This window comes from Salvelinus namaycush, chromosome 36 (genome assembly GCF_016432855.1).
Source record: "Salvelinus namaycush isolate Seneca chromosome 36, SaNama_1.0, whole genome shotgun sequence".
NCBI lineage: Eukaryota > Metazoa > Chordata > Actinopteri > Salmoniformes > Salmonidae > Salvelinus > Salvelinus namaycush.
Genome location: NC_052342.1, coordinates 18,280,426 through 18,305,374, shown reverse-complemented (window position 1 = coordinate 18,305,374; position 24,949 = coordinate 18,280,426). Strand labels below are relative to the sequence as shown.

The window sequence follows — 24,949 nt, the reverse complement described above, 5'->3', positions numbered from 1 at the left end:
ATATGTATAGGTTTATGAATGTCCCCTAAAGTTATTAAAATAAACTGATCATTGCTATTCATCATGAAAGTAGCACTTATAACAGGGGTGTGTCCAACCGTATCCACAGAGAGCAGTGTAGTTAGGCTTTTGTTTTTGACAACCAGTACACACCTGATTCAACTAATCATAGACTTCAAAACATGATTAATTGAATCAGGCGTGTAATTACTTGGTTAGAACACCAACCTGGTCCCTCTATGGATAAGAAGCCATGCACAGAGACCATAACAACTTTCAATGAATTATCTGAAAGCTGATTCACATTTGCTGTACTACTATTCTTGTTAATTAGTTCAACTTGTCTTCCTAAAGCCCATCTGAAGACCGGTTTTTATAATCTCCCTCTCTACTGTGTCTTAAAGTACAAGTGGTGGACCAACAAAATGGAATCACCTGGATGAATGGAAGACAAAAATATGATAATGCCCCGGCCCTAACTGCATGAGTAGTCGCCCAATAGTTATCTTCTTATCCCTCATTTGTTTGCATGTGTGTCCTCTACTTGTAGATCTTATATCCCTCAACCCTGAACTAATTCTTCTCTCTCAGCATCAACGACTACCTGTCCACTCCAAACGTCTTGGAGAGAGTACAGAGGTTTTTAATCTTGGTTAAGGTACCGTGGCTAGATGCATAATATGCTTAACTGTAGTTTTTGTGTGTTTTAATCAACTTAAATCTGAAAAAAAAAAAAACATTTATGTTCATTGAATATTAGAGATCAACACACTATCCCTGTGTTTCAATGCATACTGGGCTTAATGGGAGTGTACTGGGCTGAATGGGGGCGTGCTGGGCTGAATGGGGGCGTGCTGGGCTGAATGGGAGCGTACTGGGCTGAATGGGAGCGTACTGGGCTGAATGGGAGCCTAAATGGGAGCGTACTGGGCTGAATGGGAGCGTGCTGGGCTGAATGGGAGCGTACTGGGCTGAATGGGAGCGTACTGGGCTGAATGGGAGCGTACTGGGCTGAATGGGAGCGTGCTGGGCTGAATGGGAGCGTACTGGGCTGAATGGGAGCGTGCTGGGCTGAATGGGAGCGTACTGGGCTGAATGGGAGCGTGCTGGGCTGAATGGGAGCGTACTGGGCTGAATGGGAGCCTAAATGGGAGCGTGCTGGGCTGAATGGGAGCGTGCTGGGCTGAATGGGAGCGTGCTGGGCTGAATGGGAGCGTGCTGGGCTGAATGGGAGCCTAAATGGGAGCGTACTGGGCTGAATGGGAGCGTACTGGGCTGAATGGGAGCATGCTGGGCTGAATGGGAGCATAAATCGGAGCGTACTGGGCTGAATGGGAGCGTGCTGGGCTGAATGGGAGCGCGCTGGGCTGAATGGGAGCGCGCTGGGCTGAATGGGAGCGCGCTGGGCTGAACGGGAGCGCGCTGGGCTGAACGGGAGCGCGCCGGGCTGAACGGGAGCGCGCCGGGCTGAACGGGAGCGCGCCGGGCTGAACGGGAGCGCGCCGGGCTGTACGGGAGCGCGCTGGGCTAAATGGGAGCACGCTGGGCTGAATGGGGGCGCTGGGCGCGCACTGGGCTGAATGGGGGCATACTGGGCTTAATTGGAACAACACTGATTTATGTTGAGACAAAATAGCAAAGTCTACTCAAAATATTTTGAGGCTGATGGTTTGGGCTATAAATATACACTATAGAATCCTATATTATGCATAGTTAGTATTGAACAATATTGCTTTATTGTAATTTACATTCTTTATAGAGGGAATGCTTTCTGTGCTACTGTTCCCTTTAAGCTGAGATAAATATCACATTTACAAAAATGGCATCTATCCAAGGTTCATTTAACAGTAAAATAAGACTAAATGCATTTAAAAATGTAAGGTGTGAATGCCTGAATCTATAATCTTGTTGTAGTTCACAGTTATGTTGCTCCTGTGTGACTGTGGCACGACTGCTAGCATGAAAAACACATATTTTCAATTGGCAAGAAGTAGTCATGAATGCTCATGAAGTATGCTATCATGTGCATGTATCAGCACATTCATCTCTTGATTTTACCAAAAGTATGATCACTTGTCTGAGAAGGTACAAGAAATATGTTTATCTGAGGGTTTCTTCAACACTAGTTTTTTTTTCTGCTTTGAAATTGGCCACTAGTGGAAACTTAAACAACTGTCAACTTAATAATAAAACATCTGATTGGCTTAGAGCAGTGGTCACCAACCGGTTGTGCGTGATCGACTAGTCCATCTCCAAGACATTTCTAGTCGATCGCCAAACATTTCTGTAAAAAAACAACGTTAAAGCCTTGCTTTCCTATTTTATTTTTGTAATCGTCTCACGCTGTTGGCGGTAGGTGCAGCCGATTTCAGCTGCACTGCGTGCCGGGTAGTGGAAGTGTTCCGATTTTGAACCATTTCATGTGTCTGAAGGTACAAACTCTGCCTTCCCAGCGGGCCTGGAGAGAGAATTTTGTCCACTATAACCTACCGCTGGCTTATTGGGTGGCTGCGATGACCGTGTCTGCAAAAACCGTGTCTGCAAAAGTTACGGATGTATCGACCAGGTGAAATAGTTGAAATGGCAGAAAGAGAAAAAAACATTTGTTGTTGTTTTTTCAATCCAAAGATGGTAGTGGGCTGAATAGGTCCGTTTACCCTAGCTATCTAGCATGCTCAGAACACCTGTGTGGAAGTGTAACTCGGGAAGTGTAGCAGAAGAAGTGTGGTTTGGTCAGGTGGAGGCACCCATAGCTGCATGTATCTGTAACTGCTACAGTAAGTATCTTTTTTTTTTTTTGAAGGTTTCTTTCTCGCTGATGAAAGATGAGGGCCATATGTTTCAAAAGCCGTCTCGCAATCAATGATTATTGATGTTTCCAAACGTTAAAACAAAGCATCAGGATTTTAGTTCACATGAGCCAGTCGCTGGTAGGGCTGTTGCGGTGATCGACACTGGCGGTCACGAGCCATGAAGGCAGTCAAAGTACACGTGACATCACGGTAATTAGGTTTCTCCAAGCTGTGATGCTGCTGGTGGTCATTAGTAGCCTACTAAACTTGCTAACTGCCTGGTACTCAGCACTCTATTGTCCGTCTAATCACTCTGACATCAATGCAAATGTAATCGGAAATCAAACACTTCATGAGAGCTCAGGTTGCGCAACATTTCTATAGGCAATGCAATGCTTTAGAACAGAGTGATGGCCTCTTAACTTCCTGCGGATCAGTGGGGCGCCAGCTGCAACTTCTGGTGAAATTGCAAAGCGCCAAATTCAAATTAAATTACTATAAATATTAAACTTTCATGAAATCACAAGTGCAATACATCAAAATAAAGCTTAACTTGTTGTTAATCCAGCTGCCGTGTCAGATTTCAAAAAGGCTTTACGGCGAAAGCAAACCGTGCGATTATCTGAGGACAGCGCCCAGCACACACATGCATAACAAATCATTTTCAACCAGGGAGTTGCGACACGAAAGTCAGAAATAGCGATATAATATATGACTTACCTTTGAAGATCTTCTTCTGTTGGCACTCCAAAAGGTACCAGTTACATTACAAATGGTCCTTTTGTTCGATCAAGTCCTTCTTTATATCCATAAAAACTCAGTTTAGCTGGCGCGCTTCAGTCAATGATCCAATCGGTTTCCCGCCTTCAAAATGCATACAAAATGAATCCCAAACGTTACCAATAAACTTATCCAAACAAGTCACTCAACGTTTATAATCAAACCTTAGGTACCCTAATACGCAAATAAATGCAAAAATTTGAGACGGAGAATCGTTATTGTCTTTACCTGAGAAAAATACCAAAGAACGCGCTCTCATTCACGCACTTGGAAACACTACAGCCAAAATGGGAGCAACCTAGAAAAACTACAATTTCTGGCTAATAAAAAAAAAAAAAAATAACTCTTTCTAAAGACTGTTGACATCTAGTGGAAGTCCTAGGAACTGCAATCAAGCACAATTTCGCCCTATTATAAAAGTGCCAGCCATTGAAATCAGTGGTAGGATGAAAACATTTTTTGGGGGGGATGGTTTGTCCTTGGGGTTTCGCCTGTCATTTCAGTTCTGTTATACTCTCAGACATTATTTTAATAGTTTTATTAACTTTAGATCAACCAATTTCTAAAGACTGACATCTAGTGGAAGCCATAGGAACTGCAACCAGATGCCTCAGAAATCTAGATTCCCATAGAAAACCAATTGAAAACACAGTGAACTCAAAAAATAATCTTGGATGGTTTGTCCTCGGGTTTTCGCCTGCCAAATAAGTTCTGTTATACTCACAAACATTATTTTAACAGTTTTAGAAACTTTAGAGTGCTTTCTATCCAAATCTACCAATTATATGCATATCCTAGCTTCTGGGCCTGAGTAGCAGGCAGTTTACTTTGGGCAGGCACGCTTTTCATCCGGATGTCAGAACACTTTTGATAATGGTGTTTTCCCGCTAAAGGAACTTTTACGCTTATTGCCTACTGCCATGTGCACATTGTTGCTCTTATATTGTGAAGAAATAGCTACACCTTCTGATCTGTTGCGTCAGCCACATTGCGGGAAAACTTGGTTTTTCTGCTAGTGGTTATGTTAATTTGGGATCTATCGCAAATTAACATAACCATAACATAACCATAACTGTCCCAGAATATGTTTGGAATATTTATTTCTCGCACAGAATATAATAAGTAAAGTTTTGTACTATGGAGGATAGTAGGTTGACATAGGCGGATGCTTTTGCGGTTCGTTAGGCCTACTCATCTACTTATCTTCAATATGCACCTCGGAATTGGATAAGAACGCGCTGTTGCATCCTCGATGTGTCTGTCGTCACTTGTAGCCTGTGAGAAAGACCAGATCACGTGATGGAGAGCCATGTGAGTGAGAGGTGCTTTGGAGCCTGCAGCACTCTGGGCCAAGGGCGCAACGGCCGCTGGCAGCAGGAGACATGGCTTTTTTTTTTGTGTGCATTACGGCCACACAAAGGGGATGCCGCCGACATTGTCATTTGCTTGTCAAATTGTGAATGAGAGACTGATGAAGTGTGTACAGCCTGTGTAAAAATTTAAGCAGAGCTCGTGCCTTTTCAAGCCACTTTTTTCAAATCAGCATTAGCTGCATCATGCAGCCTTACAATGTATTAAAAATCGAAACATATAATCCAACATTTGTAGAACAACTAAAGTTACATTAATAACTCTAAATTAAGCATATAGGAGTACCTGTTTTCTTTGTTAAACGCTCAACACAGAATAGCCGCAAGTGCACAATCTCTTAAATCATTTTGGAGGAAATATCCTTTCTATTTTATTCAGCTTTGTTCAATTGTATTCGTCGTACTATAATATAATGCCACCGAATTCTAAGAAAATCTTGTTTGGAGTGATGAATCACGCTTCACCATATGTCAGTACGGCAGACAAATTTGGGTTTGGTGGATGCCAGGAAAACGCTATCTGCCCCAATGCATAGTGTCAACTGTAAAGTTTGGTGGAGGAGTAGTTGTCTAGGGCTGTTTTTCATGGTTCGGGCTAGGCCCCTTAGTTGCAGTGAAGGGAAATGCTTAACGCTATAGCATACATTGACATTCTAGACGATTCTGTGCTTCCAATTTTGTGGCAACCGTTTGGGGAAGGCCCTTTCCTGTTTCAGCATGACAATGCCCTCGTGCACAAAGCCAGATCAAATATTTTTATAACTTAACCAAGACAGACCACAGCCTGTTTCCAATGGGAACAAATGAGTCATAGTGGGAAGAACAAGTAAGGAGGTGGGCAGAGCCAAGCATGAGCTAGCGAGATCCTATTGGCCCGTTCTAGCATACATCTGCATATTTCCTTTAAGGAACGCCTACTCTGTGAAATGCGTGTGTCCAATAACTCACTTCGCCTTTGCACTCCTAAACAATGTGATTTAAAAAAAATAAAAAAAAGTTTCACTTTGGCAAAAGTTAATCTACAATACGTAGTCTAATCTGTTCATAATAGATTCTAGTTATGAAACATAACTGTATTGAGATCTAATGTTTCATCGATGAGGACATTTGCAGAATGTCGGCCAAAATCCATCTTTTGCCACTGCCGGCCACTGGGCTTCCTCTCAATACCATATTTGGTTGTGAATGGAAACGCCAAGCGGATGCTTCACATTTTATACATCTGGTGAAATATCTATCTCATTGTTCTGTTTGTGGCGAGGTCATATCATCTAGCCGTGGAAAGCCTTCCCAGAAGAGTGGAGGCTGTTATAGCAGCAAAGGGGGGACCAACTCCATATTAATGCCCATGATTTTGGAATGAGATGTTCAAGGAGCAGGCGTCCACATACACTGTGCACTACATGACCAAAAAGTATCACTGGTGTTTATATGTAGGGCCTATCATATTCACTGACAGTATTATCCATGAAAATATAGGCTAGCCTTTATCCATAAGTTATCCTTATGATGGCTTTTAATATTCACACGAAGCTTGAAAATAAACATTTATAGAGTCATTACAGAATTTGTGTGGATATTTATTACCACATAAATGTATCAAAATAGTTTTTCTTTTTGCATTAATTCGAGGTAGAGTTAATCAGAAAACTGAATATAGGACGTCCATTTAGGTAATCAGCATCAACCTACAGTATGATAACATTAAGAACAATGAACGGTTTTGATTTGGCCCTCTTCTCTCCCCGGGGAGGTGTGTGTGTGTCTATGTGATGGATTGAGTACATCAGAGTAGTCTGTCAGTGACGTATGATCAGGGCTTGCTAATCGTGACAGCCAGGGCAGCCCCCTCGTGCCCTTTCTCTCCACCTCCCACCCTCCACTTCACTTACCAAACCACAGTAACTGTCAAGTGTGTGTGTGTCAGACATTATAAATAGCCATATGCCTAGCTCCTCGTCTCGACGCAGTGTAGTGCTTCTTCTCTCTGAGCCGATGTTGCTGTAACAGATATAGAGGTCAACGCTTTCCAGTGAAATGATTAATGGCCTGACTTGTACCTTCCGCATTTAAAGGGGCAGTCCATGTTTGGAGTTTTTGAATCAATGATATGTAACCTAAGCCTAGCCAATGAAAAATCTAACCTATCAATGCCTCATGAGCTAACTGAGCTGACTTACCCCCAGCAGAACCCCAATATAATCTTGTTTTACTCCATTGATCTAAACAATAGTATTGTAAACAAACACTCATTTCAAAACATGGTTAAAATTATCAATTTGTTCCCATGGGGCCAAGCTTCCTGCCATCTAGGACCTATATACAAGGTGGTGTCAGAGGAAGGCCCCAAAAATTGTCAGACTCCAGTCAGGGCCTCCTGAGTGGCGCAGTGGTCTAAGCTGTGCCGCTAGAGATCCTGGTTAGAGTCCAGGCTCTGTCGCAGCCGACCGCGACCGGGAGACCCCTGGGGCGGCGCACAATTGGCCCAGCGTCGTCCGGGTTAGGGGAGGGTTTGGCCGGCAGGGATGTCCTTGTCTCATTGCGCACTAGCGACTCCTGTGGTGGACCGGGCGCAGTGCACGCTGACACGGTTGCCAGGTGTACGGTGTTTCCTCCGGCACATTGATGCTGCTGGCTTCCGGGTTGAGTGGGCTTTGTGTCAAGAAGGGGTGCGGCTTGGTTGGCTTGTGTTTCAGAGGACGCACGGCTCTCGACCTTCACTTCTCCTGAGTCCGTACATAAGTTGCAGCGATGAGACTACCAATTGGATATCACGAAATTAAGGAGAAAAAGGAGTACATTTAAAAAATAAATGTAAGACTCCAGCCACCCTAGTCATAGACTGTTCTCTCTGCTACCGCACGGCAAGTGGTACCGGAGCGCCAAGTCTAGGTCCAAAAGGCTCCTTAACAGTTCTACCCCCAAGCCATATCACTGCTGAACAGCTAATCAAATGGCTAGCTGTGTGTGTGTGTGTGTGTGTGTGTGTGTGTGTGTGTGTGATAGTAAATCAATGTAGGCTAATTCATGAGACATTTGTAAAACATTAAAGCTTTCACTGCTGTTGGCACTCACACACACACACACTTTCCATATCTCATTGTGATGGATCAGACACAGGTCCTTTTCATTGCATCATCATCGCTGCTGTTGGAGAGAAAGGAAGAGCATGCCACATTTTGTTGACTTCGCTATTCTTGAATAAGCTATAGCAGGTGGTAGTAACCACTGTCTCTTTGATGAGCCAAGTACTCTACTTTCACTGTAGGGAGTGGTGTGACACTGACAGGACAGATATTAGTCTGTTAAAGACCTTCGCAGTGACTGTCTTCAGAAGGGCAATGGGGTTCTTCTTTTTGGGTTAACTAACCAAGGGTGGCAACGGTCCCAATGACCTCATTCATCAATATTAATATCTTACTTTTGTTCTCACCTCTCCTCCCTCCTCTCTATCCTTTTCCTCTCCATCTCCTCTGTAGAGTCATGGCCTCTGCTTCAATACCAGTCTACAACTCCTCTAATAATCCCCTGGAAAACAGCTCCAGTCACAATGTAAGTGTGTTCAGTGTGTGTCTGTTTCTCTCTCTCGTTCTCACTCGCTCTCTTTCCCTTCTCTCTAATTTTTTGTTCTCTATCTCTGTATAGTCCTCTAACTCTCTCTCTGGTCTGTCTGTGTGTGTTCAGTGTATATATACTTTTTTATATATATATATACTTTTTTTTTTTTTTTTTTTTTTTTTGTGGTTTGCAGCATGTACAGTTGAAGTCGGAAGTTTACATACACCTTAGCCAAATACATTGAAACTCAGATTTTCACAATTCCTGACATTTAATCATAGTAAAAATTCCCTGTCTTAGGTCAGTTAGGATCACCAATTTATTTTAAGAAAGTGAAATGTCAGAATAATAGTAGAGAATGATTTATTTCAGCTTTTATTTCTTTCATCATTCCCAGTGGGTCAGAAGTTTATGGACACTCAATTAGCATTTGGTAGCATTGCCTTTAAATTGTTTAACTTGGGTCAAAAGTTTCGGGTAGCCTTCCCACAATAAGTTGGGTGAATTTTGGCCCATTCCTCCTGACAGAGCTGGTGTAACTGAGTCACGTTTGTAGGCCTCCTTGCTCGTTTAACAGTATAGCTTCCGTCCCTCTCCTCGCCCCAACCTGGGCTCGAACCAGGGACCCTCTGCACACATCAACCACAGTCACTCACAAAGCATCGTTACCCATCGCGCAACAAAAGCCGCGGCCCTTGCAGAGCAAGGGGAACAACTACTTCTAGGTCTCCGAGCGAGTGACGTCACCGATTGAAACACTATTAGCGTGCACCACCGCTAACTAGCTAGCCATTTCACATCAGCCACACTCGCACAGGCTTTTTCAGTTCTGCCCACAAATTCTCTATGGGATTGAGGTCAGGGCTTTGTGATGGCCACTCCAATACCTTGACTTTTGTTGTCCACAACTCTGGAACTATGTTTGGGGTCATTGTCCATTTCGAAGACCCATTTGCGACCAAGCTGTAACTTCCTGACTGATGTCTTGAGATGTTGCTTCAATATATACACACAATTTTCTTCCCTCATGATGCCATCTATTTTGTGAAGTGCACCAGTCCCTCCTGCAGCAAAGCACCCCCACAACATGATGCTGCCACCCCCATGCTTCACGGTTAAATGTTCTGTTACCGTACTGTCTCAGCGGGAAGGCTCGGCAGTAAAGATGATACCGTACAACCTGTAATGAACTGTCTCAGCGGGTAGGCTCGGCAGTAAAGATGATACCGTACAACCTGTAATAAACTGTCTCAGCGGGTAGGCTCGGCAGTAAAGATGATACCGTACAACCTGTAATGAACTGTCTCAGCGGGTAGGCTCGGCAGTAAAGATGATACCGTACAACCTGTAATAAACTGTCTCAGCGGGTAGGCTCGGCAGTAAAGATGATACCGTACAACCTGTAATAAACTGTCTCAGCGGGTAGGCTCGGCAGTAAAGATGATACCGTACAACCTGTAATAAACTGTCTCAGCGGGTAGGCTCGGCAGTAAAGATGATACCGTACAACCTGTAATGAACTGTCTCAGCGGGTAGGCTCGGCAGTAAAGATGACACCATAGACATTAAAACCAGTAGATAGTAGTGCTGATGTCGTCCACGGGTTCCTTTAGAAAACTCCCGAAGGCGCATGAAGCCGGAAGCATTAGAATCTGAAGCGCTCCATATTGCTGAATGCCGCTAAGGGTCGCGGTGAAATGGACGTAAATAACAAAGGATCATGTCTGACGTAGTCGTTTTCATCCAGCTTGAGAGAGTCAACCGGGAGCCTCCTCATAGCCTGCCGGACCGTGATTGGTCCGTGTCAGCACGTGGTCCTGTGTGATGACAAATGTAGTAGTCAGAATGGATCACTATTTAATATCTTGATTTGTAGCAAACTTTAAAATCAGTTACTGCGGGGATCAAATTTGAGGCCAAAGTATCCGTTTACATTTTTTGGTGTCAGTCGTTCTGGCGATGGTCATTTTACCTAGGCTTTCTAGGGCAGACCAGGGCTTTTGGCAGCGCTAGGTTGCTACACAGTAGCCAACCAGCAGAGCTTGTGACTTCATGCTCCAGACCTGACGCTGGGGGACTGATATAGTGTGTGTGTGTGTCAAGAGCCTGAATCACAAATCCATATTCAGAGTTGTGTTCAGTGTATGTCCCTTAAGGCCTAATAACACACACTCTTCTTCCCCTGACCTAAATGGACTACACTCTGTACAAGCTGTGTTTAACCAGCCTAGGCCCAGTATGGATAGGTGACTATGAAATGGCTAGTTAGGTTAGTCTCCTTATTCATTAATAAACTGTGCACCTTTTTAATAAACCATTTACCTGTTAATAAACTATGCACCTGCGCCTGGTTAGCCTCTTCTGTCATGAATCTATTTATGATTATTTTTTCCTCTGACCTCCGTAGTCAGTAGCGCTGTCCTACCCCCTGCAGCGCTGTAAGCTCCCATGTAGGAACTCTGTCTGTGTTGCCCTGACAACCAGCATCATCAAGGCAAAGGCCTGCTGCTGGAGCACCAGCATCATGTATGTCAGTTGGAAAATGTTAGGCCAGTGGTGTTCAAACCTCTCCTCGGAGACCCCCAGGTTAGATTAGTTGTAGCCCTGAACTCTCACCTGATTCACCTACTCAGGACAGGTTAGAACACCTGACCTAGGCCTTCTAGGTTATTTATTCTCAGTACAGAGACCCTCTTTCATACTCAGATTAGTCATTCTTATTGGCTTTCCAATCAGGAAGTCCCAGAGTGGTAGCCAATAAAAACAGTGCTCTCGTAGCGTTGACTGTTGAGTTTTCCATGCAAAAACAAATGACTGCTAGGTACAGTAATATGGACACAAGTGTGGCTTTGTCGAGCCCTGGGTAGGCCAGGTCTCTCTGCACTATTATATGTCTCTCGTACACAAACAGTGTGGCCGGATTGGCAGACAGTTCTCTCAGTAGGGTAACAGAGAGGTGTTGTGTGGTCAGACTGACAGAAGGATTGGAAGCAGGCTGGGAGTTCTGCACACACACATGGGCACAGTATTACCACTGGAACACTAAGGTCAGTTTGTAGTTACCCCTACTAATGGTTAGGGTTGGGGGAGTGTTATACGTTCTGTAGTTGGACCGTTCAAGTGTCGGAGGAGCAATGATTGAGGACGTTATGAACGAATGAAATAGGCCTGGTCGTGCTTCGGGCTGCCGCACACACACAAACGGAACCTGCACGTGACTTCAGCATAAAATAATGTGCCCAGAAAAACAAAAAACACGCTATTTACTCAACCTGTGGTAGTCCAACACCACGTTCACACTGTCGCCAATAGCAACAACAACAGCATCACATCAAAGGTGATAGGCTGGTGGTGCTGAAAGGACAGTGACCGTAATACCTGTGCACTCCATTGCGCTGAGGGGGAGAGAGTTTTGGTCAAACACACAGACAAGGCTTTGTACACTCTTGGCATTCTCTCAACCAGCTTCACCTGGAATGCTTTTACAACAGTCTTGAAGGAGTTCCCACATGCTGAACACTTGTTGGCTGCTTTTCCTTCACTCTGCGGTCCAACTCATCCCAAACCATCTTAATTGGTTTGAGGTTGGGTGATCTGTTGCAGCATTCCACCACTCTCCTTCTTGGTCAAATAGCCCTTACACAGCATGGGGGTGTGTTGGGTCATTGTCCTGTTGAAAAACAAATGATCGTCCCACTAAGCGTAAACCAGATGGGATGGCGTATCGCTGCAGAATGCTGTGGTAGCCATGCTGGTTAAGTGCCTTGAATTCTAAATAAATCAGTGTCACCTGCAAAGCACCATCACACCACCTCCTCTATGCTTCACGGTGGAAACCACACATTCGGAGATCATCCGTTCACCTACTCGGCATCTCACAAAGACACGGCGGTTGGAACCAAAAATCGCAAATTTGGACTCCTCAGACAAAAGAACCGATTTCCAATGGTTTATTGCTCATTTCTTGGCCCAAGCAAATCTCTTCTTCTTATTGGTGTCTGTTAGTAGTGGTTTCATGGAGCAATTTGACCACGAAGGCCTGATTTAACGCAGTCTCTGAACAGTTAGTGTCTGTTACTTGAACTCTGTGAAGCATTTATTTGGGCTGCAATCTGAAGTGCAGTTAATGCTACTGAACTTATCCTCTGCAGCAGAGGTACCTCTAGGTCTTCCTTTCCTGTGGCTGTCCTCGTGAGAGCCAGTTTCATCATAGTGATTGATGGTATTTGCGCCTGCACTTGAATAAATGTTCAAAGTTCTTGAAATTTTCCGGATTGACTGACCTTCATGTCTTAAAGTAATTATGGACTGTCATTTCTTTGCTTAGTTGAGCTGTTCTTGCCATTATGGATTTAGCCCTATTTGGTAAAATACCGTCTTCTGTATACCACCCCTACCTTGTCACAACACAACTGATTGACTGAAATGCATTAAGAAGGGGAAAAAAGTCCACAAATTAACTTTTTAACAAGACACACCTGTTAATTGAAATGCATTCCAGGTGACTAACTCATGAAGCTGGTTGAGAGAATGCCAGGAGTCTGCAAAGCTGTCATCAAGGCAAAGGGTGTCTATTTTGAAGAATCTCAAATATAAAATACATTTTGATTTAACACTATTTTTTTGCTTACTACATGATTTCATATGTGTTATTTTATAGTTTTGATGTCTTCACTGTAATTCTACAATGTAGCAAATTGTAAAAAATAAATAAATAACCCTTGAATGAGTAGTAGTTCTGAACCTTTTGACTGGTGCTAAATATATAGGCTACATCTCTGTTGTAGTGAACAGACCAGTTCTACTAGTGTCTGACACCCCTCATTATCTCCAGAGAAATACACTGAGCGTACAAAACCACAAAGGACATGTTGCCATGACTCCAATGCTTCCCACAGTCGTGTCAAGTTGGCTGGATGTCCTTTGGGTGGTGGACTATTCTTGATACGCACGGGAAACTGTTGAGCGTTATAATCCCAGCAGCTTTGCAGTTCATGACCCAAACCGGTGCGCCTGGCACCTACTACCATACCCCGTTCAAATGCACTTAACACATACACAATCCGTGTCTCCAATGTCTCAAAGCTTAAGTCATTTTTTAACCGGTCTCCTCCCCTTCATCTACACTGCTTTTGAAGAGGATTAACAGGTGATATCAATAAGTGATCATAGACTGACCAGGTGAATCCAGGTGAAAGCTAGGTCATGGGAAGAGCAGGTGTCCTTAATGTTGTGTAATTACCAGCAATGTTCCCTCTAAGGCAGGACTGGCGCACAGAAGAAATGCCTCGCAGAGACACAAGAACGTCACCGAGTTCACGCTAAATAGATAAACGTTTTATGTGGTCGAATCAACATTATCAACCCCTTTTCAATGCAACAAACCAAAAGAAATGTAACTTTGCAAGATTGAGTCTGTGATTTTGTTGTAGGCAGAGCGCAACAGGGGTAGGTAGCCCATGAGTTGTCTTTCAGTCACCTGGGAGTGAATGCGCTTTTCAGATCAGTTCAGAGCGCAGGTGTACATTATTATTTGCTAGTTAGCGAGTTATTAGCCCAGTTATAGGTCTGCACTGGGAAGTTACTGCTTCCTACAAGAGCACAAAACATGTAGGCTACATTTCCAGCTGTCTTTTGAAAAGCCAGTCAGGTAAAAAGCTTATGCCTTAATTAACGGGGCAGTGTTGTATTTTTAGAGACAGGCTTGAATATGTAAATAAGCCAATAGACAGAGGGGTAGCCCACATTGTCTAATTCTCTGTATGGTAATAATAATACATTGTATTTTGTCAAGTGTTTTCTCGCATCATGTTTTATTTCACCTTCTATTTAACCAGGTAGGCCAGTTGAGAACAGGTTCTCATTTATAACTGCGACCTGGCCAAGATAAAGCAAAGCAGTGCAACCAAAACAACAACACAGAGTTACACATAAACAAACGTACAGTCAATAACACAATAGAAAAATATATATACAGTGTGTGCAAATACAATCATACAATGCAAATTACAGTCCTCTATTTGGTCCATGGTGTTACAGACCAAGTCAACAAAACTAGTAATGTCAAGCTCTTCATAATGTGAGGACTTTTTGAAGTCTCATGCAATGTAGGCCTGCACTGAACACCACATATATATGCTATATCATAGACATCAAAAGCTATTTCCATGTGAAAATGTTCTGGGATTTGCTCCATTTGGTTTTGTTGGTAGACCTACATTATGCTCCAATAGCCACAATATCCTATTGGCTACTGTCTAAAACTGTAAGGTTTTCACTGTAAACGGGTGCTGGAAGTTGCACAAAATTCTCACAAGCTTCAAGTTTCCGCTCACGACCTAAACATTTGCTCAGTTCCCCCCAAATGGTTTTTAGCCAACATTTGATTACAAGTGCTTGTAATATTTAGTGTTTTTTTACAAAGAAAAGTGCTAAGGAATAGCAGTAATTATGTACAGTCGTGTCATACTTGCCTCTGTGTGTTTTTCTGTCATATTAATATCCCTCTGTTGCTCTGCAGGCGTCCAGAGAGAGTCTGAAAATGGAACTGCTGGCAGACTGCAGCTTACTGCCCGGAGAGGAGAGAATCATAGGTCTGTGTTCTTCTAAGCCAGTGATTTATGTTGTTGTGGATACTTATTCTAACACTGTTGGACATTGGGAGACTGTTCTCGGCTTTCTATTCTATTAGTAAGGTACAGAAATATTTGTATACGTTCGGTCTGATAGCCTTCCTCTAGACTCGAGGCCCTTTCTAATGGGAACTGTGTTTTTAAAGCTGTTGGAGAGATCTTAGAATGACCTGGTTTCACTTCTGTTGTGATAGTTTTTTACATTTGAATCTGATCTGTGTTCTGGTGTGTCAGTATGTTGACAGTAAATATAACGAGAGAAACCCTGTTGGTTTTGTAACAGGAGAGACTAAATATAGAACCTCTCCAACCAAGTCGGCTTGAATTGTTAGTAGTCTCTCTCTCTCGTTGTCTGTCTCTCTCTCTCGTTGTCTGTCTCTCTCTCTCGTTGTCTGTCTCTCTCTCTCGTTGTCTGTCTCTCTCTCTCGTTGTCTGTCTCTCTGTCTATGTGTGGAGTCATTTCTGGTAGCTATATCTTGGAGAATTAAGAAGAAAAGAGGGGAGTAGGAGAATGATAGGAAGTTTTGTGGAAAGTACAGACAGGTTGAGTGCAGCTTTTGTCTTGCTGTTAGTGTTGTATTGTGGTTAATGTTTGGTTACAATATGGTTCATTGTCAACATGGCTTGTTCAGTGTGGGGGTGGATGGTGGAAATGGGTGTGTGTATCTAGTAAGTCATTTCCCGTCCCTCTCGCTCTCTCCCCCTCTCGTTCGCTCTCTCTCCCCCTCTCGTTCGCTCTCTCTCCCCCTCTCGTTCGCTCTCTCTCCCCCTCTCGTTCGCTCTCTCTCCCCCTCTCGTTCGCTCTCTCTCCCCCTCTCGTTCGCTCTCTCTCCCCCTCTCGTTCGCTCTCTCTCCCCCTCTCGTTCGCTCTCTCTCCCCCTCTCGTTCGCTCTCTCTCCCCCTCTCGTTTGCTCTCTCTCCCCCTCTCGTTTGCTCTCTCTCCCCCTCTCGTTTGCTCTCTCTCCCCCTCTCGTTTGCTCTCTCTCCCCCTCTCGTTTGCTCTCGTTCACCCTCTCTCTCGTTCACCCTCTCTCTCTCTCTCTCCAGACAAAGACATCATCTATATATGTCCATTCAGTGGAGCTCTCAAAGGCAAAGTCTTCATCACTAACTACAGACTCTACTTCAAGAGTGCAGACGCAGTGAGTGACACACACACACACACACACTCTAGAGGGGTGATCTACTCCTAGACATCTGTGGCGGTGGTTGTGGCAGACAGATTGAAGTCAGCAGAATTCCCAGTCAGTCTAAATGACATGTCTGCTGCAGAAGTGTAGACCCATGCTTGCTCCTTGGTGTCAAAGACCTGTTTGATCTATAGGCTAACCCTAGCTGGATGTGGCATTAAAACACTATAATACAGTGTATATGGTGGTCTCGTATTATTGGAGTCCTAATGAAGTAGACCAAGATCTATGACAGATGGGCAACACCCACACATCACTGATCTGCATTGAGCTTGTTATAGCACCCTACTATATGTGTACTGAACAGGAGTTGGCAGTTGTTGGAATATGGGATGAAAAGAAAGGAAAAGGGGCATGGAGGAGAAGGGGCATGGAGAAGAGGGAGGGCAGGAAGAGGGGCATGGAGAAGAGGGAGGGCAGGAAGAGGGGCATGGAGAAGAGGGAGGGCAGGAAGAGGGGCATGGAGAAGAGGGAGGGCAGGAAGAGGGGCATGGAGAAGAGGGAGGGCAGGAAGAGGGGCATGGAGAAGAGGGAGGGCAGGAAGAGGGGCATGGAGAAGAGGGAGGGCAGGAAGAGGGGCATGGAGAAGAGGGAGGGCAGGAAGAGGGGCATGGAGAAGAGGGAGGGCAGGAAGAGGGGCATGGAGAAGAGGGAGGGCAGGAAGAGGGGCATGGAGAAGAGGGAGGGCAGGAAGAGGGGCATGGAGAAGAGGGAGGGCAGGAAGAGGGGCATGGAGAAGAGGGAGGGCAGGAAGAGGGGCATGGAGAAGAGGGAGGGCAGGAAGAGGGGCATGGAGAAGAGGGAGGGCAGGAAGAGGGGCATGGAGAAGAGGGAGGGCAGGAAGAGGGGCATGGAGAAGAGGGAGGGCAGGAAGAGGGGCATGGAGAAGAGGGAGGGCAGGAAGAGGGGCATGGAGAAGAGGGAGGGCAGGAAGAGGGGCATGGAGAAGAGGGAGGGCAGGAAGAGGGGCATGGAGAAGAGGGAGGGCAGGAAGAGGGGCATGGAGAAGAGGGAGGGCAGGAAGAGGGGCATGGAGAAGAGGGAGGGCAGGAAGAGGGGCATGGAGAAGAGGGAGGGCAGGAAGAGGGGCATGGAGAAGAGGGAGGGCAGGAAGAGGGGCATGGAGAAGAGGGAGGGCAGGAAGAGGGGCATGGAGAAGAGGGAGGGCAGGAAGAGGGGCATGGAGAAGAGGGAGGGCAGGAAGAAAGGAAGATGGGCATGGAGAAGAGGGAGGACAGGAAGAGGGGCATGGAGAAGAGGGAGGACAGGAAGAGGGGCATGGAGAAGAGGGAGGACAGGAAGAGGGGCATGGAGAAGAGGGAGGACAGGAAGAGGGGCATGGAGAAGAGGGAGGACAGGAAGAGGGGCATGGAGAAGAGGGAGGACAGGAAGAGGGGCATGGAGAAGAGGGAGGACAGGAAGAGGGGCATGGAGAAGAGGGAGGACAGGAAGAAAGGAAGAGGGGCATGGAGAAGAGGGAGGACAGGAAGAAAGGAAGAGGGGTATGGAGAAGAGGGAGGACAGGAAGAAATGAAGAGGGATATGGAGAAGAGGGATATGGAGAAGAGGGATATGGAGAAGAGGGATATGGAGAAGAGGGATATGGAGAAGAGGGATATGGAGAAGAGGGATATGGAGAAGAGGGATATGGAGAAGAGGGATATGGAGAAGAGGGAGGACAGGACGAAAGGAAGAGGGGTATGGAGAAGAGGGAGGACAGGAAGAAAGGAAGAGGGGCATGGAGAAGAGGGAGGAAAGGAAGAGGGGCATGGAGAAGAGGGAGGACAGGAAGAGGGGCATGGAGAAGAGGGAGGACAGGAAGAGGGGCATGGAGAAGAGGGAGGACAGGAAGAGGGGCATGGAGAAGAGGGAGGACAGGAAGAGGGGCATGGAGAAGAGGGAGGACAGGAAGAGGGGCATGGAGAAGAGGGAGGACAGGAAGAGGGGCATGGAGAAGAGGGAGGACAGGAAGAGGGGCATGGAGAAGAGGGAGGACAGGAAGAGGGGCATGGAGAAGAGGGAGGACAGGAAGAGGGGCATGGAGAAGAGGGAGGACAGGAAGAGGGGCATGGAGAAGAGGGAGGACAGGAAGAGGGGCATGGAGAAGAGGGAGGACAGGAAGAAAGGAAGAGGGGTATGGAGAAGAGGGAGGACAGGAAGAGGGGCATGGAGAAGAGGGAGGACAGGAAGAAAGGAAGAGGGGTATGGAGAAGAGGGAGGACAGGAAGAGGGGTATGGAGAAGAGGGAGGACAGGAAGAGGGGCATGGAGAAGAGGGAGGACAGGAAGAGGGGCATGGAGAAGAGGGAGGACAGGAAGAGGGGCATGGAGAAGAGGGAGGACAGGAAGAGGGGTATGGAGAAGAGGGAGGACAGGAAGAAAGGAAGAGGGGCATGGAGAAGAGGGAGGACAGGAAGAGGGGCATGGAGAAGAGGGAGGACAGGAAGAGGGGTATGGAGAAGAGGGAGGACAGGAAGAAAGGAAGAGGGGCATGGAGAAGAGGGAGGACAGGAAGAGGGGCATGGAGAAGAGGGAGGACAGGAAGAGGGGCATGGAGAAGAGGGAGGACAGGAAGAGGGGCATGGAGAAGAGGGAGGACAGGAAGAGGGGCATGGAGAAGAGGGAGGACAGGAAGAGGGGCATGGAGAAGAGGGAGGACAGGAAGAGGGGCATGGAGAAGAGGGAGGACAGGAAGAGGGGCATGGAGAAGAGGGAGGACAGGAAGAGGGGCATGGAGAAGAGGGAGGACAGGAAGAGGGGCATGGAGAAGAGGGAGGACAGGAAGAAAGGAAGAGGGGTATGGAGAAGAGGGAGGACAGGAAGAGGGGCATGGAGAAGAGGGAGGACAGGAAGAAAGGAAGAGGGGTATGGAGAAGAGGGAGGACAGGAAGAGGGGTATGGAGAAGAGGGAGGACAGGAAGAGGGGCATGGAGAAGAGGGAGGACAGGAAGAGGGGCATGGAGAAGAGGGAGGACAGGAAGAGGGGCATGGAGAAGAGGGAGGACAGGAAGAGGGGTATGGAGAAGAGGGAGGACAGGAAGAAAGGAAGAGGGGCATGGAGAAGAGGGAGGACAGGAAGAGGGGCATGGAGAAGAGGGAGGACAGGAAGAGGGGCATGGAGAAGAGGGAGGACAGGAAGAAAGGAAGAGGGGCATGGAGAAGAGGGAGGACAGGAAGAGGGGCATGGAGAAGAGGGAGGACAGGAAGAAAGGAAGAGGGGCATGGAGAAGAGGGAGGACAGGAAGAGGGGCATGGAGAAGAGGGAGGACAGGAAGAAAGGAAGAGGGGTATGGAGAAGAGGGAGGACAGGAAGAGGGGCATGGAGAAGAGGGAGGACAGGAAGAGGGGCATGGAGAAGAGGGAGGACAGGAAGAGGGGCATGGAGAAGAGGGAGGACAGGAAGAGGGGCATGGAGAAGAGGGAGGATAGGAAGAGGGGCATGGAGAAGAGGGAGGACAGGAAGAGGGGCATGGAGAAGAGGGAGGACAGGAAGAAAGGAAGAGGGGCATGGAGAAGAGGGAGGACAGGAAGAGGGGCATGGAGAAGAGGGAGGACAGGAAGAAAGGAAGAGGGGCATGGAGAAGAGGGAGGACAGGAAGAGGGGCATGGAGAAGAGGGAGGACAGGAAGAAAGGAAGAGGGGCATGGAGAAGAGGGAGGACAGGAAGAGGGGCATGGAGAAGAGGGAGGACAGGAAGAGGGGCATGGAGAAGAGGGAGGACAGGAAGAGGGGCATGGAGAAGAGGGAGGACAGGAAGAGGGGCATGGAGAAGAGGGAGGACAGGAAGAGGGGCATGGAGAAGAGGGAGGACAGGAAGAGGGGCATGGAGAAGAGGGAGGACAGGAAGAGGGGCATGGAGAAGAGGGAGGACAGGAAGAGGGGTATGGAGAAGAGGGAGGACAGGAAGAAAGGAAGAGGGGCATGGAGAAGAGGGAGGACAGGAAGAGGGGTATGGAGAAGAGGGAGGACAGGAAGAGGGGCATGGAGAAGAGGGAGGACAGGAAGAGGGGCATGGAGAAGAGGGAGGACAGGAAGAAAGGAAGAGGGGCATGGAGAAGAGGGAGGACAGGAAGAGGGGCATGGAGAAGAGGGAGGACAGGAAGAGGGGCATGGAGAAGAGGGAGGACAGGAAGAGGGGTATGGAGAAGAGGGAGGACAGGAAGAGGGGCATGGAGAAGAGGGAGGACAGGAAGAGGGGCATGGAGAAGAGGGAGGACAGGAAGAGGGGCATGGAGAAGAGGGAGGACAGGAAGAGGGGTATGGAGAAGAGGGAGGACAGGAAGAGGGGTATGGAGAAGAGGGAGGACAGGAAGAAAGGAAGAGGGGCATGGAGAAGAGGGAGGACAGGAAGAGGGGCATGGAGAAGAGGGAGGACAGGAAGAAAGGAAGAGGGGCATGGAGAAGAGGGAGGACAGGAAGAGGGGCATGGAGAAGAGGGAGGACAGGAAGAGGGGCATGGAGAAGAGGGAGGACAGGAAGAGGGGCATGGAGAAGAGGGAGGACAGGAAGAGGGGCATGGAGAAGAGGGAGGACAGGAAGAGGGGCATGGAGAAGAGGGAGGACAGGAAGAAAGGAAGCCGTGTTTGAGGACCACTTGCGAGACGGTCCACCTCAACTTGCTTAATCAAGTGTTACGTGTTGGTGGGTTTAATGGTTACAGTCTTAAATAAAGCAACGTGGCTGTGTGTCGTCCCCCCCGTATTTTTCCAAATACTGTCACACCCTATGTGTTCTAATCAACTGTATGTGCTGAGCTTGTCTGATGCTTTAAGCCCAACTGTTTGTGCACATTTATACCTTTGCGTACAGGCCAGGTAGACTACTTCAGGCCTACTTCAATGCGGAATCATGTGTGTGTCCTTATTCAACATTGTCAGGAGCGCTCCAAACAAAAGACAATGAATAAATTGACAACTGGTAAAATGGAATGAAATGAACAAAACCTTGTTTCTCACAAGTGTAGCATAGGTTGAACTCTGACAATGACAACAGTAATCTACTCTATTAATAATATATTGGATGCATTAACATAAATTACCATAACCAAACAAACATTGTAGATTAGAAATTATGTGAATTAAAGGTAGCTGTACTAGTGATGATATGGGGACAAACAATTCACACAAGTTATGAAACAATGAATGCGCACAAATTGGCGGGAGAGAGTACATTCTGGAGAGAGACCTGCCTTGTGCATCTTACTTTTTCCCCTTTTTTCTCCATAATTTCATGGCATCCAATTGCTAGTTAGTCTTGTCGCATCGCTGCATCTCCCGTACGGACTCGGGAGAGGCCGAAGGTCGAGAGCCATGCGTCCTCCGAAACTCGACCCAACCAAGCCGCACTGCTTCTTGACACAATGCCCGCTTAACCCGGAAGCCTGCCACACCAATGTGTCGGAGGAAACACCTTACACCTGGTGACTGTGTCAGAATGCACTGTGCCCGGCCCGCCACAGGAGTCGCTAGAGCGCGATGGGATAAGGACATCCCTGCCGGCCAAACCCTCCCCTAACCCGGACGATGCTGGGACAATTGTGCGCTACCCCATGGGTCTCCCGTTCGGGGCCGGCTGCTACAGCCTGGATTCTAACCAGGATCTCTAGTGGCAACTGCGATGCAGAGCCTTAGACCACTGTGCCACTCGGGAGGCCCCCACACACCCCCCTTAACTCAACATTTTAAATTTATACCCAAGACACATTATCTTCACAGGCCTAAGGAATACTCTCACAAATGGTGTCCGGTCCAATGCAGTAGCCATTTATGGGAAACTATGAAATAGTTTAGGAAAATGCAATTCTGAATTGCTTGGCATGCCAAGGTAAATACCCTCGCGTGATTTAAGATGCCTATGCCTGTCTTAGACTGATGGACTGTGCCATTCCTGCGGCTTCCACACTCGTACACTGAGACTGGCACGAATCAGACGGGTGTCTCGTGTGACATTTTTTTCCAATTTTAAATAAGATCAATTTGCGACTGCTTGACTAAAAACAATCTGTCGACCAACAGCCTTTTGACCAAACAATCGACAAAATGGAGTCAGCCCCCCTAGACTCCAGGTCAGCATTTCCTAAACTCGGTGCACATTTAGTTTCTTGCCCCAGCACTACACAGCTGGTTGAAATAATCCAAGCTTGATGATGAGTTGGATATTTGAATCAGCTGTGTAGTGCTAGGACAAAACCCAAAATGTGCACGGGGGGGCCCAGGACTGAGTTTGGGAAACCCTGTTGTAGGTGTAATCCACTTGGAGATTCACTTTCACTCTTCAGACAACAGAAGTTAATCTCCAACACAACAAAAAGAGGGGAACCCCATATCCCTTTCTCTCTTTTCTCTCTACCTCATCTCTTTAATCTGTCTCTTTCTCCTGGCACCACTAGTGTTTTGAACAGTCAATTCAATTGGAGAGGTGTGAGGGCGTTGGTGACAGTGAGATAGAAGAAGAGAGGGATGGTTAAGGAGAGAAGAAGAGAGGGATGGTTAAGGAGAGAAGAAGAGAGAGATGGTTAAGGAGAGAAGAAGAGAGGGATGGTTAAGGAGAGAAGAAGAGAGGGATGGTTAAGGAGAGAAGAAGAGAGGGATGGTTAAGGAGAGAAGAAGAGAGGGATGGTTAAGGAGAGAAGAAGAGAGGGATGGTTAAGGAGAGAAGAAGAGAGGGATGGTTAAGGAGAGAAGAAGAGAGGGATGGTTAAGGAGAGAAGAAGAGAGGGATGGTTAAGGAGAGAAGAAGAGAGGGATGGTTAAGGAGAGAAGAAGAGAGGGATGGTTAAGGAGAGAAGAAGAGAGGGATGGTTAAGGAGAGAAGAAGAGAGGGATGGTTAAGGAGAGAAGAAGAGAGGGATGGTTACGGAGAGAAGAAGAGAGGGATGGTTACGGAGAGGAGAAGAGAGGGATGGTTACGGAGAGGAGAAGAGAGGGATGGTTACGGAGAGGAGAAGAGAGGGATGGATAGTTAAATAATCTTAGATGTAGCAGAAATGCAGGACCCAAGTTTGGCTTTACCAGATCATCAGTCAGGCTGAGAGGTGTGTGTGTGTTATTGACTGTGTGTGTGTCAGTGATGGAGTAGGTTATTACAGGGATGCAGCAGCAAGGCTCTTTATTCCAGTCTCTGTCCAAAATGGCTCCCTATTCCCTACATAGTACGCTACTTTTGACCAGGGTCCATAGGGCTCGCAGGGCTCTGGTGAAAAGTAGTGAATAGGGAGCCATTTGGGATGTAGACTCCACTCTCTGTAATGCAACACCTGACAACACGTTAACAATATGCTGACCTCACCAATTTTAACACACACACACACCATGTACTCTGGTGGCTTAGCCAGCACCATACCACCCTGCATCCCACTGCTGGCTTGCCACTGAAGCTAAGCAGGGTTGGTCCTGGTCGGTCCCTGGATGGGAGACCAGAAGCTGCTGAAAGTGGTATTGGAGGGCCAGTAGGAGGCACCCTTTTCTCTGGTCTTAAAATAATAACCCAATGCACCAGGGCAATGATTGGGGACATTGCCCTGTGTAGGGGGTTGTCTTTCAGATGGGATGATACACTGGTGTCCTGACTCTCTGTGGTCACTAAAGATCCCATGGCACTTATCGTATGGGTGTTAACCCTGGTGTTCTGTCTAAATTAACCAATCTGGCCCTCATACCATCATGGCCACCTAATCATCCCCAGTTTACAATTGGCTCATCCATCCTCCTCTCCCCTGTAACTATCCCCCAGGTTGTTGCTGTAAATGAGAATGTGTTCTCAGGCAACTTACCTGGTAAAATAAAAACTGAACTGATGTAAGCACCTCCTACTAATCCCATGTCTACCATTTAAGCCTATGCTTTGCTAATTAAGCCGCTTAATCTTGCAGGTGAAATATTAGCTACCTAAAATTTATTCAAGAGTATACTTCACATTACACATTTTATTTATTTAACCTTTATTTAACTAGGCTAGTCAGTTAAGAACAAATTGTTATTTACATTGACGGCCTACCCCGGCCATACCCGGACAAAACTGGGCCAATTGTGCGCCGCCTTATGGGACTCCCAATCACGGCCTGGTGTGATACAGCCTCACAATACCGATGTCTTTATTTCAATTCAACCACTGCAGGACCCATCTTCCACCTATGTTGTATTCTGTTGTGATATCACTGGACTCCCAGCAGGGCCAATCACATGTCTGTATTTTGTGTGATATCACAGGACCCGGCGGTGACTCTGGATGTTCCGCTGGGTGCCATTGGCCGTGTGGAGAAGATGGGCGGAGCCTCCAGTCGGGGGGAGAACTCATACGGGCTGGACATCACCTGCAAGGTCAGATACTGCGTCATGGTCCTGACCCACCCCTATGAATATACGTACATACTGGTTCAGGCCGACTAGATCTGACAACCAGACTAGGACTAAACCACTGTATAAAAACAGTGTTTTTTTTTATTTTATAGGAAATTGAGATGTTGGAACATTGTGTTCAGAAAGGTTCATTCCAGTCTTGGATCAGGAAGTTTCAACATCAAAAAAGATTACAGCTATTTATTTTGTACTGACAGCATTTTGTGTGTCTGTGTTAACGTGCGTGCGTGCGTCCGTCCATCCATCCGTCTTAACGGTTGTTAATGTACGT

General features: G+C 46.8%; 1 protein-coding gene across 6 annotated transcripts in view; it reads left to right on the top strand.

Moving 5' to 3' along the window:
* The window catches only part of LOC120030187 (myotubularin-like), a 49,857-nt gene that overhangs the window by 1,916 nt on the left and 22,992 nt on the right, over positions 1-24,949 (top strand). For 2 of the 6 annotated variants that reach the window (XM_038975533.1, XM_038975534.1), the window contains exons 2-5: positions 8,422-8,494; positions 15,021-15,093; positions 16,180-16,274; positions 24,529-24,639. In XM_038975533.1, the coding sequence (XP_038831461.1) occupies positions 8,426-8,494; positions 15,021-15,093; positions 16,180-16,274; positions 24,529-24,639 (348 nt within the window). In that variant the 5' untranslated portion in view covers positions 8,422-8,425. Of the gene's footprint in view, positions 1-8,421; positions 8,495-15,019; positions 15,094-16,179; positions 16,275-24,528; positions 24,640-24,949 lie in introns of those variants that run through there. The other 4 variants (XM_038975535.1, XM_038975536.1, XM_038975538.1 and 1 more) reach the window with 4 other exon arrangements.